Source organism: Balaenoptera musculus, chromosome 8, assembly GCF_009873245.2.
Source record: "Balaenoptera musculus isolate JJ_BM4_2016_0621 chromosome 8, mBalMus1.pri.v3, whole genome shotgun sequence".
NCBI classification, from domain to species: domain Eukaryota; kingdom Metazoa; phylum Chordata; class Mammalia; order Artiodactyla; family Balaenopteridae; genus Balaenoptera; species Balaenoptera musculus.
The window spans coordinates 97096848-97116447 of NC_045792.1; the positions used below are offsets into that span (position 1 = coordinate 97096848).

The 19600-nt window shown below is 34.8% G+C and overlaps 1 protein-coding gene across 1 annotated transcript; it reads left to right on the forward strand.

The window, feature by feature from the left end:
• The first annotated feature begins 7869 nt into the window (after positions 1–7869).
• Positions 7870–8802, forward strand: LOC118899575 (olfactory receptor 5D18-like). The gene has a single exon (XM_036861343.1). It carries the CDS (start codon positions 7870–7872, stop codon positions 8800–8802), a length of 933 nt encoding a protein of 310 aa, XP_036717238.1.
• Positions 8803–19600: the final 10798 nt, after the last annotated feature.

Below are 19600 nucleotides of genomic sequence, written 5' to 3' on the forward strand. Positions count from 1 at the left end.
TGTGTATTAATAGATAAATATCTTTTCACCATTTTGTTTGTTTTGTTTGCTCTTTTAGGAAGGTTTGCATTTCTGTAAGGATTTTAATATTTATACTAATATCTGTACATGTTATTAATCACCTTTTTATTTGTGTTTTTACTTATTATAAAATGGATTGAAATGAACTACTAATACTATTTATTACTTGAACCGTGTAATTGTGTAAGTGACCGAAAGCCAACACATCACTCCTAGTTCAGAATTGAAAATTGGAAAAACAAAGATAAAAATCCAAGGTGAGTTGATGCTTGAATGTGGTAGAGTAATTTTGCATCTTTGAGCATGTGTTTCCTTATTCCTGAGAGATGAAATTGTCAACTAAAAAAAAAAAAAAAATTGCGCAACCTAAAAGTTGAGAATTATTTTTTATTCTATGGACTTCAACCTGGAAGCCAGCCTGTCAGCTGCTTCTAAGAGACTGCTCTGAAGAGGCAGGGAGAAGCCAGGATATATATGCATTTTGCAACAAAAACCAGGTAGTTGGAACATCAGAAGATTACCATTAATTAAAGAAAACCAGATAGCTCAAGTTAACGAATTTAGCGCTTTTCTGTGTATGGGAAGATGCAAGAGTCTGGGCTCCTTGAAATCATTCCTTTGATATGCGCCTTAACTGGGGCCAGTATCCTGTACGTTTCCATCCTGAGTCCCCTCAGGGTGCAACGTTTGTCTCCAGCCTGAGTTCAGGGCTCACCTGTCGGGGTGGGAGGTAGGGGTGCGGGGGTAGGTGGCTGACAGGTTGATGGCCTCAGCATCCTTTGTTTGTTGATTTGACAGGTAACGTTTTTCCTTCACAGAATAAAAAATTTTCAAGGTTGTATTTAAACCATGAACATCTTGTTTTCTGTTTGTTTCTGTTATTCTCTCTAAAGCAATTAATGTACATTAGTCGTGCCTTGATTTAAATTATGGTATCACCCTGCCATCTAGTGGATATTCTATTTTATCACTTGTAAGGGAAAGACAAGTTCATACTCTGCTACTAATTTGCGGAGGGATTTTATACTACTAGACCCTGTGAAAAAAATTCTACCAATTACTATGTACTTTTGCTGAGAATGAGATCAAAAATAGACAATAGAGAGTCAAATTGGGAATGTTGGGGGAAAATCAACATTTCTTTCTCATTATGTCAAGCTAGGATAAACTTAAGGAAAAAAGAAAGAAAGGAATTGCTTCTTGTGTAATAGGAAATAATACTGGACTGAGATTTAAGAGATTCATTATCATATTTACCTTAACTCTTTAATCTTTTCTGAAATATGTGTCAGACTGGAGACCCAGATTAAATCAAAGAAAGATAAAGAAAATTGCCTGTAATCACACTGAGTTATCCTAGAAACCAGAGCCCTAATGATGGGCTACACTTCATACTTTCCATTCTCAGAAGTATCTATATCTAAATACCCGTATCTATCTATAACTATGTATTTATGCATAATACTGGATTTGGGAGGCTATTTTGAATTGAATTTCTTATTTTTTAAAAGTATGCTGTACTTACATACGCTTACAGGAATGGTCTCCTCAATTATAGGCAAGGATTCATAAAGCTTGCATTGAACTGAATCCTTATTTGTTAAGATGGTTAGAGTATACTATTTAATTACTGTAATAGGTATTTTATTAGATGGGCAGTTAAACCAACATGTTAGATATGTATAAATTATGGGTTTTGAGAATTGTACATATAATTTAAAAACAATAGAGTATTTTGAGGACACCAAACATAAAGTGATCTTAGTGAAAGCTTTAGACCAATGTAAGGACTAGACTCAGAATATGGGAAATGCAGAGAGACATTGTGAAGTTTTATTTTCTGTCTGCATTCTTCCTGAAGAGCCACCCCCTTCCCTTTATTTACATTAAAGTTTATATCTCTATAGCCCCTTCTTATATCTTTTAGTGAAACTGAACAACCCAGAGACTCTGAGTCATTCATACTATTCTGTTTCTGGACACTCTGGAGAGAAAGTCCTTTTTGGTTGTTGTGGTTCTGAAACTGGTTTTCCTGTGGTTTGTAAATTAATTCATTTAAAGTTAAGTTTCTCTCTTGAAGACACAGAAAAGAGGCCAGTGTTTCTTTCACATTTTAGCCTTGGGATATTTGAAAACACTGGTAAGAGTCTCCTTTTGTTTTTCTTCTGTATTCCAGAAATCTTCAGACCCTTGATTGGTTTATTAGATGCTCTAGTTCCCATATATACATCTCACTGTTAATTACTTCACATTGCAGGCGCCTATACAATTATTATTATTTTTATTTATTTTTAATTTTTATTTATTTATTTCTGGCTGTGTTGGGTTTTCGTTTCTGCGCGAGGGCTTTCTCTAGTTGCGGCAAGCGGGGGCCACTCCTCATCGCGGTGCGCGGGCCTCTCACCGTTGCGGCCTCTCTTGTTGCGGAGCACAGGCTCCAGACGCGCAGGCTCAGTAGTTGTGGCTCACGGGCCTAGTTGCTCCGCGGCATGTGGGATCTTCCCAGACCAGGGCTCGAACCCGTGTCCCCTGCATTGGCAGGCAGATTCTCAACCACTGCGCCACCAGGGAAGCCCCTACAATTATTAATAGTTACTGGGAACCATTGTTTTACCTGCAGTGAGATGCTGTCAAGAACATAATGCTCGCTTCTGAACTAAAATGAAAATGGAAGTTACTTCTTTCTGTTTACATCAGCTACTAATGAAACCTAATTGAATGCCATGATTATAATATTTCATTCCCATGTCTACAACTTTTTACAACCATAACCTCTTTATTATTACGTACTTGTCCTGTTGGCATGGAGCTATATTACAAGGTTCAACAACCAGCACTAACCCTAACTGCATTCTTTACACAGTTTGGATCCTCTTGTCCTCCGATCTTATCTTGTACTGGTACCTGCATAAACTCTACTTCTAATTGATAAAAACTTGAACTTGGCTCAGAATGTCTTCTCTGCTTAAAATGTCTTTTGGTTTTCTTTCTTATCCCTTAAATTCTAACTTAACATTATAGTTCAACTCAAAGTTCAAAATCCTATTGTGATTTTGTTAACCAGGAAATATCTTGGATGTTATTCAAGTATCTCAACATGTGAAGAGCACTCTTAATACACTTAACAAAAGCTTAAAGAAAAATAAATAAACAAAACAAAAAATATTATGCACAGTGACAATGCAGAAAAGTGCAGTATTGCTTAAAGCAAATTATTGTTTCTCTCACTACATTATAATTACATGAGAATAATCACATTATTATAAACCACAATTTGGAAAAAGACTAGGTCCCTGCACCACCATTCAGAGGACACCTGCCTACTGCTCTAGAGATAATTTTGGACCTTGAACAATCAAGAAATACATTCTACTGCATGGGCTGACGAACTGTGACCTGCAAACCAAATGTGGCCTACTGTCTTTTATAAATAAAACTTTATTGGAACAGAGCCATGCCTATTGATTTACGTATTGCCCATGGCTGCATCCATGCTACAAGATGCAGAAGTGAATAGTTGAAACTGAGACTATATGGCCCACAAAAGCTAAACTATTAACTGTACAGCTTTTTCCAGAAAAAGTTTGCTGATACCTGTTCTATTAAATTAAGTCACTGGAGTTGAGATGTTTATATGTTAAGATATGGCAGCTTCTTATGTAATAAATATATTATACTTCCCATAAACCTAGACTATAAACTGAAAAATAGAGTACCAGGGTTATTTTTCAATTTCAATAATAAATGTAAGAATTAAATAGAATTGTGCTCATATTTGGATTAGTAATGCAAGTGTATTATCTTAAGAAAACCAATGGTTTTCATGGAAAATGAAGCTCACAATACAATGTTAAATTAAAGAAAGGGTAATAAACACTATAACTATAATATGATTCATATTGTATAAGTTTTACATCCAAATACACATTGACAGATATATATTCACACAGAGAGGTAAAACCAGAAATTCAACAAAGATTAAGAATCTTTGGATTGTTGCCCAATAGCTTGTCAACTTAAAAAATATGCACAACATGAGAGTTGTGAGTTAAGTTTTATTTGGGGCAAAATGAAGACTATAGCCTGGAAGACAGCATCTCAGATAGCTCTGAGAAACTGCTCCAAAGAGGTAGGGGGGAAGGTCAGTATATATGTGATTTTGGTGAAGGGGGAGTACACGCAATCCAGCACATGTTTTTACAGAAGGTTTCTGCTGGTCTCATGAAGGTTACTGCTAGTCATGAGGAGCAGACGTCACCATGAAGGATTCTAGTGTTTTTCTACATACAAGGAGATACAAGAATTGGGGTCATAAAATCGACTCCTGAAAATATCTAACTATCTGAAGACCTGTTCTGCCAGTTTTTGCCAGAGCACAGAGGGCCTCATCTCTGCTCTCCATCCTGAACTCCTTTCAGGGGGTGTTGAAAATCAGCAACTGCAGCAGCACATGATTTAATCCTTGTAGAGGCAGATGACAAGGGCCAATTGGTAGTTGACAAGCTGGTTTTGCTTTTGTACATTTCTGTATTTTATAAGTATTTAAAGAAAAAATATATTGTCTGGTTCAACATTTTTAAAAGATCAATGGGCTAGAGTTCATGATGAAATTATTCCTTAAACTTTATAAAAAATCATATACAACCAAAATATCACATGGGCATTACTTCATTTAATTGCCCCATTTGTGGTCTCCAAGGCAATAGTTCAACAATAGTCTCCAGGGTTAACCTCCCTAGGGTTTTGGTGGCATATATATGGGACAGTTTGGTGTTAGGGTTCAGATTTTTGGTCTCCTTTTCTCTTTGTCATCTCTGAATTTATTTTTAATAGATTAGAAGAAAAAGCCATTTTCCTGAAATATTCATTGCAATACACTCTAGATTCCTGTTACTATTATTTCAGGCTTATTACTATATAAAAAAAAAAGTTGAATTCTCAGCAGGAATTTTCCTGGAATCCATTAATCATAGCAAAGAAACTTCACTAAATGAATAAGTCAAATTCTTCTGCACTCAGGTGAGTTGATCCAATCATTTCACTTTAAAAGGAAAATAATATATTCCAATGATCTTAGCAGGAGGCAAACAAACACATGTGTAAATCTAACTGTCATGTTACCTATATAGTTTAGCTAACTAGAAGTATTTGATTCCTTATTTTTCACCACATTTATTATTATTCGCCAGGCTACATCACTAGGAAATATATTCAGTTTTTCTGGATCACAATATTCTCATTCTCTTTATGCACACAAATTTTAATAACAAACAAGAATTATAAGTTGTCATGTATCATTTGTGCTTGTATGCATTATTTCCTGGAATAATTCTCTAAGGAAGAAAAAATGAGGATGAGACTCACATTTTATAATTTTATAGTTTCTAAATGCCTGTGACAGTTCTGAATACACAATGGGTCTTCAATGGGAAAATTATTCCAGGATAGAGGCACTGGAAAGGAGGGAAACAGTGTAACAGCACCTGTGTCACAGCTGAACATGGCTGGCACTTCCTGGGGCTAAATGGGTGACTGTGAATGCTGGACCCAAGCTTGTTGATAAACACAGAGTGCGGGAGGTGATGTGAAAAGTTACAGGTGTGGAGAAGATGTGTGGGTAAGAAGGAGCAAATCTATATCAGATATTGTATTTATCTTTGGTGATGATTTCCTTTTCAACCCTGGGCTTCTCAGACTTTGTTACCATAGCCATAGGGAACAGATACTGATTTTGGAAAAAAGTATCTTCAGTTATAGAGTATGAACTCAATGAGTTTTATGTTAAATTGAAAAATACTTTCAGGAAATCATAAATGTGATGAGGGAATTAATCACATGTATCAAATCAAAGGAATCTAAAGGAACAATTGAAGAAGAAAAAGAGCAGGGATATGTGAATAATATAGTTATGTATGTGCAGGAAACCTTTAAGTGCTCCATACGGTCTTGGAGGATAAAGTCACAATAACTGACTAAAAACAACAGAGTGTTTAATTTCAGCTCCTAATAAGACACAGAATTTTTACAGAATTCTATGTGGAATGAACTTTCCTTTAGTGCTGTTTTAGGTTTCAGTAAGAGGTTAGAAGTGGCTCTGAGAAGAATGAATTATAATGACAGAAAAAGACAGTTGAGGCATTTTGGAGGAATACAGGATATTTTTAAAAAAGAATTCAATGCACTCTTTTTCCCCATAAGTATTCTTATTGTATGCTAATTCAAGAAGCTTAGGTCCCATGGGGTTTCATTATTGCTCCTTGTTTCACAGGACTCAAGATGTGGCTCAGTGCATCGTGAGTATACAGTGTGGTGCTAATTTAATAGGCAAGAATAAATTCTTTTACCCCAATATGTATATTATATGTCAAGAATCTAGTCATTCACGTACTCATATGTTCATTTATACAATAAATGTTGTTGAGTGCCTACTTCAGCCTAGTATCCATTTTTGTTTTCATGAATTTTATTTTAACTGTGGAACAAACAATGATAAAATGATAAATGACAAAAAACAAGTAAAATATATATTAGGTTACAGATATGGATGAAATTGTTATGTTTTGAGGGCTGACAACTAGAGTATGACCACGGCCATAAGTCAAGTAGAGATAAAATTATTGGAGGAGATCAAGAAACTAAGTCCATAGGGCATTGGAAGAATTATCTAAAAGGATAAATGACAAAAAACAAGTAAAATATATATTAGGTTACAGATATGGATGAAATTGTTATTTTTTGAGGGCTGACAACTATAGTATAACCATGTAAGTTGCAGAGGATGAAGTTTCCTTTAATTGTTTTGTTTGTAGCTCATGACAATAAACTGTCAGGATTCTCCAGGGTTTGTGTCCCCAAGGTTAGGCAGTTAGATATAAAACAAATAACACAATCATGGAGTATAATTTTTAGGTCTGTCTATTCCTCAAGGACATGTCCATTCTCCTTCCACAATTTCTTGACAGTTGCAAAAATAACATTTCTTGCTATCTTTATTAATTATAGTTTGCAAGAATCATCAACTTTCTGGTTAAAGGACTGGAAACATTTAAACAAAAATTTCAATTTTGAGACAGAATGTATATGCAGTTTATTAATCCTAGCAAGGAAGCTGTCAATAAAAATACATCAGGAAAATCTGGCTTTTGGTGTGCTGATTCAACCTAGGATCATCTTCTCATTCTGATCTGAGGGATATTGGAATCCAGCCGATTTTTGGCAGGAGAAATCTATGTGAGCTGAATAACAGCAATATTTACTTAGTTCATGGTTTATATTCAACAGGCTAAATTCTACTTTCATTATTCCCAGGACCAATGTGAATGTATGATGATACGTTTTACCCCAAAGAAATTTAACTATTATGTTTTTCTTTATGTATTAAAAGTGTTTAATCTTTCCAAGGCCACTTCTGCCATTATCATATGACTACCATAATCCACTCAATGTTTTTTTTTTTTTTCTGATTTCCTTCTATGTCTCCTTTGTTCTGATATAATTATATTTTATCATGGGGCTATTCAATGTTTGAAGTATCACATGCATTTAGGAATCATTTATATAAAATAAGACTATTGATAAGTACTATTTTTTTTCTTGTTTTCCTGATGAGGAAACTAAAGTTCTGAAGGATAAAGCTAATTTCCCATAATCAAATTCAGTTAAGTTATCAAGTAAGACTCCAAACTGAAGCTTCGGAATACTCCTGGGTACACAATGACCACATTGCCTTCACTAGTTTAGGTTGAGCTATCCTGACTTCCTCTCACTCCAACTTCTCACTTTCTGCTGCTCAAATTTAATTCTTTTTGATTATTTGTTTACTTTTAAAATCAAGAGCCATGGTACTGAATGAGGGAAATCAGAGATCTGTTCATCCTCTTGGGCTTCTTAGAATATCCACACCTCCAGGCACCCCTCTTCCTGGTGTTCTTGACCATTTACACAGTCACTCTGGTGGGGAACCTGGGCATAATTGTGGTCGTAAGGACCAATCCCAAACTCCACACACCCATGTACTTTTTCCTCAGCCATCTATCCTTTTTGGATATTTGTTCTTCCAGTGTATTTACACCCAAACTCCTAGAAATCTTGGTTGTGGATGATAGAGCTATCTCTTTCAAAGGATGCATGGCACAATTTTTCTTTGGCTGTGCATTTGTGATTACAGAAACGTCCATGTTAGCAGTGATGGCCTGTGACCGGTTTGTGGCTGTTTGTAACCCCCTGCTCTGCACAGTTGCTATGTCTCCTAAGCTCTGTATCCTCCTGGTAGCTGGAACCTACATATGGGGTGGAATATGTTCCTTGACAATCACATATTCTCTTTTGGAGCTATCCTTCTGTGGTCCTAACGTCATACATCACTTTGGCTGTGAGTATTCTGCCATCATCTCTGCTTCTTGTTCTGACCCCTACTTGAGTCAGATGACGTGTTTCATCATTTCTACACTCAATGAGGCATGTAGCGTCCTGATTATTCTCGCCTCCTATGTTTTCATAGTTGTCACAGTCATCAGGATGCCTTCTGCTGGTGGACTCCAAAAAGCCTTCTCCACCTGTGCCTCCCATCTGACCGCCACCACCATTTTCCATGGGACTGTCCTATTCCTTTATTGTGTATCCAACTCCAAAAGCTCCTGGCTCCTGGTCAAAGTGGCCACTGTGTTTTTCATTGTTCTTATTCCCATGCTGAACCCCCTTATCTATAGCCTTAGGAATAAAGATGTGAAAGAGACAGTCAGGAGTTTAATAAATACCAAACTGCTTTCTCACTCGATATAATTCAGAAGTCCAATGGGATGGAGTAACCACTTGAACTAAAGTCGACCTGTATATAATTCAAATAAATATGTGTTTATATTCAAATTATGTCCAATAATTTATCATATATATTTCTTATGCTAGTTGCCTTTGTTTTAATAAATACATGGTTATGTTTTAAATAAATTCTATATTGCACTTTCCATATTTTTCAGGGGTCAGGATGAGTTACAATTATTTCTGGGTTAATACAGAAATAATACATTCTGGAAGTCTGGGTGATGAAAAGGGGATATATATAGTTAGAGGCTAATTGCTTATGTTATAGTTTACATTGTGATTTGTAACAGTGCTGCAAACACAGATAGTAACTGTGTTTACTAAATTTGCACTCAGGTTCTCGTAACTAACTCTTTTGACTCAAATAGTCCTATAAAATGGAATTTTTGTTTTTCTTAAAGCTTTATTTTTTTAATTTTTATTTATAAATTTATTTATTTATTTATTTTTGACTGTGTTGGGTCTTCGTTTCTGTGCGAGGTGTTTGGTCTTCGTTTCTGTGCGAGGGCTTTCTCTAGTTACGGCGAGCGGGGGCCACTCTTCATCGCGGTGCGCAGGCCTCTCACTATTGCGGCCTCTCTTGTCACGGAGCACAGGCTCCAGACACACAGGCTCAGTAGTTGTGGCTCACGGGCTTAGTTGCTCCGCGGCATGTGGGATCTTCCCAGACCAGGGCTCGAACCCATGTCCCCTGCATTGGCAGGCGGATTCTTAACCACTGTGCCACCAGGGAAGCCCCTTAAAGCTTTATTTTACTCCAGGTCAAATGAGGACCCTTGAGTTTGGATTATGAAAAGTATTATCTGACTTTAAGCAAGAAGATCCTGAAAATATGAGCTAGTTTCCATATGCATCACTCATTTTTTGAGTATCAGTGTAATACAGTTCAATAAAAGGTGTTGAAAATAATACTGAACACTAAGAAAAAGTTAAATTTATTTCCAGGGAGACATAATGATTACTCAGTGATACAAAGACCAAGATTCATAAAATGTACTTTTCCATCACCCATTCTCACCAATAAACTTTCCCACCTATGGGTTTTCTCCATATCAGTAAACGACATCCACATCTGCTTAGTTGCTCAAACAAAGCAAAGGAGAAAACATTATTATTTATTTCTCCATAGCCTCACTCAAATATTTATGTGTCATGTTGTTTTATCTCCAAAATAAAGCTATGTCTCCATGTCTCTGCTTTCTGAGCCATCATTGTCACTCAATTGGTTTTTAACAGTTAATGCCAAAATATTCATATTTCCCATATTTTTTACCCTGATATAAGGCATGAATCCCAGATTATCCATTGTGATTAAAATCAATTTATTTCACTCTCCAGCTTAGAGTTGTGCAATATTTTTTTATTACATTTATGATGAAAATCTAAATCTTTGCAAAATGTAGCATCTGCCTAATTCTCTGACTTCACCATTTTAAATTTAAACTACACTGAAAAATACTTTTTAAACAAACACCCATGGAACTCCCAAGTAGAGCAATGCATAGAACATTGTCCATACCCCAGACCTTTTTTTTCTCCCACCATTGACAATAGCCAAAAGGGTGACTTTTATCATAATGATGTACTTGCTTTTCTATTCATATTCAATATCTATGTCTCTCAAAAAATACAAATTAATATTCCTTCTTTAAAAAAAATCCCTCTTTGTAAACTTTATGTAAAAGAAATTGTGCTTTATGTATTCCATGTATCTTTTATTAATGAACACTGTCTTTACAAATAATTCATGTTGTTGCATATACCTATTGTCTGATCAATTTTGATTCACTTTAATATTTCATAGTATAAATATTTTATATTTTTTCTTTAATGTACTCTACTATGATGGACATTTGGGATGTTTCAATTTTGGGGCATGTATACTATTAGACTGCACATATGTACTCATTAGAATGGAGTTTATACCGGAAGTATTAGGCAATTATTTAATTCTCAATTTTTCAAAGTGGTTGTATCAATTTAGACTCCCTAAAAGTTATGTTTGTAAGTTCTGAAGTTATGATCCACTTCTTCACCAGTGTTCAGTATTATCAGACTTCATGGTTTTTACCCATTTACTTGATGTAGAATATTTAATTTGTAGTTTAAATTTGAATAATTGTGATTATTGAAGTTAGGCACATTTTAATATGTTTATGGATTTTTTTTCTTCTTTAAAGTGCGTTCGTATGGCATTTTACCAATATTCTTTTAAATTATTTATCTTTTTAAATTTATTTGAAAATTTCTTTTATATAATGAACATAATCTCTTGGTCAGTTAAATATCTTGAAAATATTTTTGCATTTTGGCTTTACTTTTTACCCTTTTAATGTCATTTCATAAAGAACAAGTTTGAACTTTAACTTAGTTAAATATATTACTTTTGTAATGTTTTTATAATTGTTTAAGATTATATTTATCTACCCTTTAGGTCAGGAAGACCTTTGTATTAGATTCAGGAATGCTTGTCGTTCTTCATGTTTTGTCCTATGATCACCTGTAACTCATTCTTGTGGCTGGTGTGAGGTTTGGGTCTATGATAAATTGTTTTATTGTTCAACGTTATTCGGTGTCTTTTCATCTTTGTCATGCTTCTCTATAAGTAGGAAAAGTCCCATGCAATTTATTTGGGACCAAAAAAATGAGTGAATGTGTTGTAAGTTACATCATGAAAGAAGCTTTAAAAGCCCCTGCAAGGTTTGAATCTTTCCTCTTTGATCTCATGCATTCAACCTAGAGAAGAGCACAGCACAAATAGTGTTCCTTCCGCCTGGGTTCCTCAAATGAGAAAACATGGGAATTTGAGCCACACTTCGCCAAATACAGCATGTCTGACCTACAGTCACCAACATCCATGTTACTACTTCATTTGTACCCATATGAATATACCATTGTCACATGCTATTTACTGAAAACAATCCATTCTCTCCTTGCTGCTCTGCAATGTCAGTCTTGTCATAAAATGTCTATATGTGTGTTTATCCATATGACTGTTTCCTATTGCCAGAATAGCTCTTGAAAAAAAAAATCCAGCAATCAATGGCTTAAAAGTCACCATGATTATTTATTTTCCAAGAACCGGAGGTCACCCAAAGTGGCTCTGCTTCCCGTGGCTCTGCTTCTGTGATACTAGATATGTTTTGCTTTATATGACAGTTCAGTGAGTATAGATTGCTCCGTGTGTCTTTTTTTTAAATTAATTTTTATTGGAGTATAGTTGCTTTACAATGTTGTGTTAGTTCCTACTGTACAGCAAAGTGAATCAGCCATGTGTCTGATAAATGTGTCTGAAGACATGTTTCTTCCATCATCTTTAGACTAGTTGGCTATCTGTCTTATGGAAATGTCAGAAAAGCAATAGACCAAGAGAAAATATACAAGGTCTCTGAAAGCCTAAGCTAAGAACTGCTATATTTTCTCTTCTGCTGACATGTTATTGGACATGTCACAGGATTGGACTCCTAATCCAAAGGAGAAGAAATGCACTCCACCAATAATGAAAGATGAAAAATTTATGAATGAAAGGAGATGCTGAATAATTGGACCCACTCACTAATTCACCTCAGGCAGTTTCCTAAGTCTTTATATTCCTGAAATATTTGCCATTACCACATATTATTATTATAGCTTTGAAATAAATCTCAATATCCATTAGAGTAATTTCTGTCATATTTTTCTTCCCCGTGGGTGGGTCCTGGTTATCCTTGGCCCTTTTCATCTTCATAAAAACTTCAGGATTTATTTTGTTCATTTACTGCTTGCTTTTGAAGCCTGAGACTCTCTGGGGCTTTAAAATTTATGTCACTTGTTCTTTAGATCTGCACTTTAAATCATTCTTGGCTGTAGCTATGCCTTCTCTGCTTTTTTAGTCTATACTCCTCCTTAATCATTACAATTACCATTGTTTTTATTGATGTGACTTTGTTATTTGATTTATTTCTCATAATAATTACTATTATTGATTTGGTTTCTGAGGGAGGAGAGAGGCAACAAGGACATATTATATACTGATTTTGACAAATTGAGTTAAAAATAATCCACTCTTTACCTCTCTCTTTACTGGTGAGGGGAAAAATGGACATAGGTAGAACCCTACAGGCATGACAAATAAGACTATATTGTGAAGAACCTATGTTAATAAATTACAAATCTTAGTGAAATAAACACATTCCTTGAAAAACGTATCATTCAATTTTATACAATAAAAACAAAAAGTCTAAGTAAAATCTTATATATTAAAGTAATGGAATTTGTTTCCAAAAACTGCCTCACAGAGAAATTCTATGCCCTGTTTACTATGTTGGTGAATTCCTCCAAACATTTAAGAAATAATTATTGCCAATTGCATATAAATCTTTCTAGAGAACAAATTCAGAGGGGATACTTAATAGGACATTCTATTCACTTAGTCAAATTTTAACAATCAATTAGAACAAGGCTATTACGAGAAATAGATTTATAGGCCAATCTTTCTCATGAGCATAGATAATGAATATTCAAAACAAAATATTAACAAACTGGATTTTATTCCAGAAGCTGAAGGGTGGTTTAACAGTCATAAATTAATAAATACAAGTCAACATATTAAAATAAAAAGGAAGAAATAGAATTTATGCAAAATACAGTTCCAGAAAAATGATTTGGTTAAATACAAAACTCATTCCACTCTGAATGGTTGATTTTTCTCAACTCATGCTTAGTAAAATTGTTATTAGCTACAAGAAATGTAAAATAAATAATCCTCATATTGACTATGGGAATTACTGTGATTAACTTTAAAATGCTTTGGCTGTAATGTTATGTATATACCTAAATTAATCTCTAAGCTAGCATCTCTCAAGAATGTACAAGTCCTAAAGCGGTCCCCTAGAGTTTTAATTAAAAAGTTCATACTCCCCAGATGGCTGTGACAAAAGTTTCTAGCATCTGCATCTTGAACAGAAATTATCCTTTTCCTGTTTAGAGTGTAGGATGTCAGAAATAGGTTATCATTGTGAAAAATATGACATGTTGACTAGTATAATGAATACTAGAAATGGCTTTCATTAGATGTAATTAAGGTCACAATCCAGGGATTGTGACTTATCTATCAATAGTATATTGACAATCCTTGCGCTTGCATGAACAAGGCTTGCAAATTATACTTTTAAAAAGTCATTTATATTTGTTCATCGTTAGACTATAACGATACAATTGATATTTTTATATACACTCATTTATGCAATAATACTGCATTCAGTTATTGTTTTCTCATATTTTTCTTGTAAATTCCTTAGGATTTTCTATATACAGAATCTAGTCGGCAAATAAAGAGTTTTATTTTTACTTTTCAATAATTATAATTTTCTTTCCTTATTCAACAAAGATCTAAAATATCATTTTGAATAAAAGTGGTGAGAACCGACATTCTTTCTTCTTTTGGGTTTTTGTTGTTGTTGTTGTTATACCCAGATTTAGGAGAAAATAATCCAAGTTATTTTATTTTATGTAGGATTTTTTGTTTTTTCTTTTACATTAAACATAATGTTAGCTGAAGGTTTTTTTGTAGATGACCCTTATCACGTTGAAGGAATTTTCTTCTATTGGGTTGGCCAAAAAGAGTGCCTTCAGTTTTTAAGTAAAATTAAAAGACACATTTTTCATTTTCACCAAGAACTTTATTGAACAACGTATTCACCCTTTTGTTCCACTACCTTCTGCCATTTTTCAGGCAACTTCATAATTCCATCTTCCCAAAACTTTTTATCTTTTTGAGCAAAGAACTGTTCCAGGTGCCTTTTACAGTCTTCCAGGGAATTGAAATTTTTTCCATTAAGACAATTTTGTAAAGACCGAAATAAATGGAAACCTGAAGGTGCAATGTCTGGTGAATTCGGCGGATGAATCAGAACTTCCCAGCCAAGCTGTAACAATTTTTGCCTGGTCATCAAAGAAACATGCGGTCTTGTGTTGTCCTGATGGAAGATTATGCGTATTCTGTTGGCTAATTCTGGACGCTTTTCGTCGAGTGCTGCTTTCAGTTGGTCTAATCGGGAGCAGTACTTATTGGAATTAATCATTTGGTTTTCTGGAAGGAGCTCATAATAGAGAACTCCCTTCCAATCCCACCATATACACAACCTCACCTTCTTTGGATGAAGACCTGCCTTTGATGTGGTTGGTGGTGGTTCATTTCGCTTGCCCCACAATCTCTTCTGTTCCACATTATTGTACAGTATCCACTTTTCATCTCTCGTCACAATTTGTTTTTAAAATGGAACGTTTTCATTATGTTTCAGTAGAGAATCGCATGCGGAAATACTGTCAAGAAGGTTTTTTTCGCTTAACTATGTGGAACCCAAACATAAAAGTGATTAACATAAACAAGCTGGTGCAAATGATTTTCCACACTTGATTTGGATATTTTGAGTATGTCGGCTATCTCCTGTGTGATATAACATTGATTGTTCTCAATTATGTCTCGACTTGATCGCTATCAACTTCAACTGGTCCACCCGACCATGGAGCATCGTCCAGCGAGAAATCTGCAGCATGAAACTTCGCAAACCACTTTTGAAATATTCTGTCAGTCACAGCACCTTCTCCATACACTGCACAAATCTTTTTTTGTGTTTCAGTTGCATTTTTACCTTTCTTGAAATAATAAATCATAATATGCCGAAAATATTGCTTTTTTTCTTCCAACTTCAATATTAAAATGGCTACCTAAGAATTCACCAATTTTGATAAACCTTTTTTTTAAATGCACGCTGATATGACAGCTGTCACATACAATCTAACAAAATTGTTTCAAATGAAGTTAAAGACAGCTAGTGCTACTAGAGCCATCTTACGGAAAAAACCGAAAGAACTTTTTGGCTAACCCAATATATCTTGTTTGCTGATATGCAGATAATCTTATCTTTTTTTTCTGAGTAGTGATTTATTTTCCTGTCATATACTGCGATATTATATTTTCTTGTGTGTTATTAAGTATTTCTGTGATGAAATACATTAGATATCTTGATCTATATTTTTTTCTTACAACATCTTTTTCTGGTTTTGGTATTTGCTATTGTAATCAGCTCAAGAAAAAATGTTGCATATATTCCATATTGCTCTGCTTATTCAAATGTTTGTGTATGTTTTTGTTATTTATTACTTAAATGTTTGACAGAATTTACCATTTAGGCCATATGGGCCTGGGGTTTTCCTTGTGGGAAGATTTTTAACTAAAAATTCAATTTTATAAGAAGGTAGAGGCTATTCATATTTTATATTTCATCTTTTGTAAGCTTTTTATTTGTAAGTTCAAGTGATTTTTCCATTTCATTTCACTTGTCAAATTTATTGGAATAATATTATTCATAATACTAACTAATTATCCTCCTATATTGACAGCATCTGCAATGAAGTTCCTTTTTTTCCCTTGATATTAGCAATTGTGTTTTGATCTGTTATTTTTAATCAGTTTATCTAAGGTTATGATTGATTTTATGTATTATTTTAAAGATAAAAATTTTAGTTTTTCTCAATTCCCTATTTTTATTTCACTGCCCATTTTCTATTATATTGATTACCACTCTTATCTTTTCCTCCTTCTAACTATTGGGAGACAAAATTGTGTTTGCTTTTTTATCTTCTTAAGATGGAATCATAGATCATTGAGTTTCTTCTCAAATAAAACATTCATGGAAGTAGATGTTATTTCGAAGAGAATGAGGTATAAATACAGGACAAAAATGTTGATCTCATGAGTGATAACTAAAACTGTAAGCTAGCCCTCAAGACTCCCCACCATTTGGTTTACACATACCTTCAACTAGCCATTCAATTAAACATTAATCTAGGTGCCCCTGGGAAGGAATTTTGCAATTATAGTTAGGTTTTAAATCAGTTGACCATAAGAAAAGAAGATTACCATGATTGGTGGGCCTGATATAATCAGGTGATTTGTTTAAAAGGCCTGGGTCCCTCTTTAAAGACACATGAGAAGTATAACAGGATCTTGAAAGAGAGATTTGAAGTGTGAGAGTGACTTGAGAGGAGAAAACGTAGCTGAGACCTAGAAGTGGATTTTAGGAACTGGGAATAACCCCAAGATAGATGTCAAGAAAGCAAGACCTTATTCCTACAGCTTTAAGGAACTGAATTCTGCCAACAACATGAATGAACTTGGAAGAGAACCAAATTCTGGATGAGAAACCTGATGACACCTTGATTTCAGCCTTGGGATAACTTGAATAGATGGACCAGGTGTGTTGTGCCTGACTTCAGACACACACAGAATTGTGAACTAATAAATGGGTGTTGGTTAAGCCACTGAATTTGCAGCAGTTTATTATGATGAAACAGAACATTGATACACCATATTATTCAGCAAACCTATCAATTGCCTTAATGAAAAGTGTATATTCAATATGATTTTTAATAAAAGAGGAAAACATTGGGATACAATGTTAAACGCAAAGGCCATAATATCAGATCTATATTCAATGTGATACTGAAAGTGCTACTTAAAAAAAAAAAAAGTCCAAATAAGAAAACTAAGGGGAAAGACTGAAATGAAACATAACACACTAACTATATTATGTCTGGTTTATTGGGCTGTTTGTGATTTTCTCTTTGTGAATTTTGGAAGTCATATTTTCCATGGTGAGTATACAATATATCAAACAATAGGTTGATTGCTACTGTTACTTTTCTAAGATCAGAAGGTACACATGTTCAACCTTCCTATATGATTTAATGATTTAAAACAAATTATATTCTAAACTAGGAATGCAGGATTTTCTTTAAATTGTCTTGTTTGTAGCTCATGGCAAACACCCCAGTCAAAATTCTCTGGGGTGTGATTCCCCAAAGTCACTCAAGTAGATGTAAGTACACAGCATGATCCCTAAATTTAGTTTCCAAGTCTGGCTCACTCTCAAGAGGTTCTCTATTTGTCTCTGATTTTTTTAATGAGAAAAATTAATTTTCTTGATGACTTTACGGGAATATACTTTGGAAGAAGTTTCCATACCCTAATTACAAGTTACAACATTTTTTATAAAAGTTATGTTTTGGGGCTTCCCTGGTGGCGCAGTGGTTGAGAATCTGCCTGCCAGTGCAGGGGACACGGGTTCGAGCCCTGGTCTGGGAAGATCCCACATGCCGCGGAGCGGCTGGGCCCGTGAGCCACAACTGCTGAGCCTGCGCGTCTGGAGCCTGTGCTCCACAACAGGAGAGGCTGCGATAGTGAGAGGCCCGCGCACTGCGATGAAGAGTGGTCCCCACTTGCCACAACTAGGGAGAGCCCTCGCACAGAAACGAAGACCCAACACAGCCATAAATAAATAAATAAATATTAAAAAAATATATATATATAAAAAAAAAAAAAAAAAAAAAAGTTATGTTTTTGTGAAATAATTTTCAAGAATCTTATTTAAATCAAAGAAGACCTCAGTAAATAAATCTATAAGAATATCTGGCTTCTGGTGAGTTGTTAAACTAAGTGTTATACTTTAATTCTGATGTGGGAAACTCTGAAATCAGCAATATTTTTGGCAGAGAAACACCTATGCAACCCTAGTGGCAGTGCAATGGTATCTATCTAATTCAGTTGAGAAAAAGAATACAAAAAAAGTTACTGAACTCTATTTCTTACATCTTTAAGATTCTTGGAATGCGTTAGTCTTTAAACTTTTCTTATGTAGCTTAATGATGTCTTAGTCAACTTGGTAAACATTCAAGTAATATTATTTGTTCTCAATTAAAAAATGTTTTAGGGAAATATTCAAAAGAAACCTATAAAACTGTAGAGAAATATGCCAGACTTTGCATTAAAATTTTGAGTTTAAAACCATGTAGGTGGAAGCAAGTCAGAGCAGTAAAGTAAGTTTGAGTTCTGGATTAATCACCAAAGTGGTCTGGAAGTGTGTTGCCTGGAATTTGATATTAAAGGTAGTTATGCTTAGAATCTGATAGGAAACATTAGAAAAGAATCAGGCAAGAAAGCTGTTTCCTCCATGTCTCTGCAACATTTTTTTCTACTTCCTAGTCTCTGTTCGCATCACTTCATACTTCCTAAGATTATAGCTGGTGTTACATTGTAGGATATTTGCAGTCATATATTTCAAATTCAAAGTAAACATTAAAAACAGCACTAGAGGGCTTCCCTGGTGGCGCAGTGGTTGAGAATCTGCCTGCTAATGCAGGGGACACGGGTTCGAGCCCTGGTTTGGGAAGATCCCACATGCCGCGGAGCAACTGGGCCCGTGAGCCACAACTACTGAGCCTGCGCGTCTGGAGCGTGTGCTCCGCAACTAGAGAGGCCGCGACAGTGAGAGGCCCGCGCACCGCGATGAAGAGCGGCCCCCGCTCGCCGCAGCTAGAGAAAGCCCTCGCACAGCAACGAAGACCCAACACACCCAAAAATAAATAAATAAATAATAATTTGGAAAAAAAACCCAAAACAAAACAGCGTTAGAAATAGAAGAAGAGAAGAAACTAAATTTCGAGAGACATTTATTACAAGTGAAATTTAGTCTTAGATGTTTTAGAAAAATAATTATCTAATTTAAGTTATATCTTATACATAATTGTATGATAATAATAATAAATAAATGCTTATAATATTATTTCTATAGATAAGGAAAGGAGTTGCAGAGAGCTTAAACAACTTGTCAGAGACACATATTAAGTGGCTGAGGCCAAATCTGAACACAGGTTGACCTAATTACAAAGTCTAGGTTCTTTACAAGATGTCATTCATATTCTCTAGAATATACAATAA

What these genes read in the sequence shown, in the direction of transcription:
- LOC118899575 (XM_036861343.1), top strand. Translation starts at nt 7,870, where the DNA reads ATGAGGGAAATCAGAGATCTGTTCATCCTCTTGGGCTTCTTAGAATAT.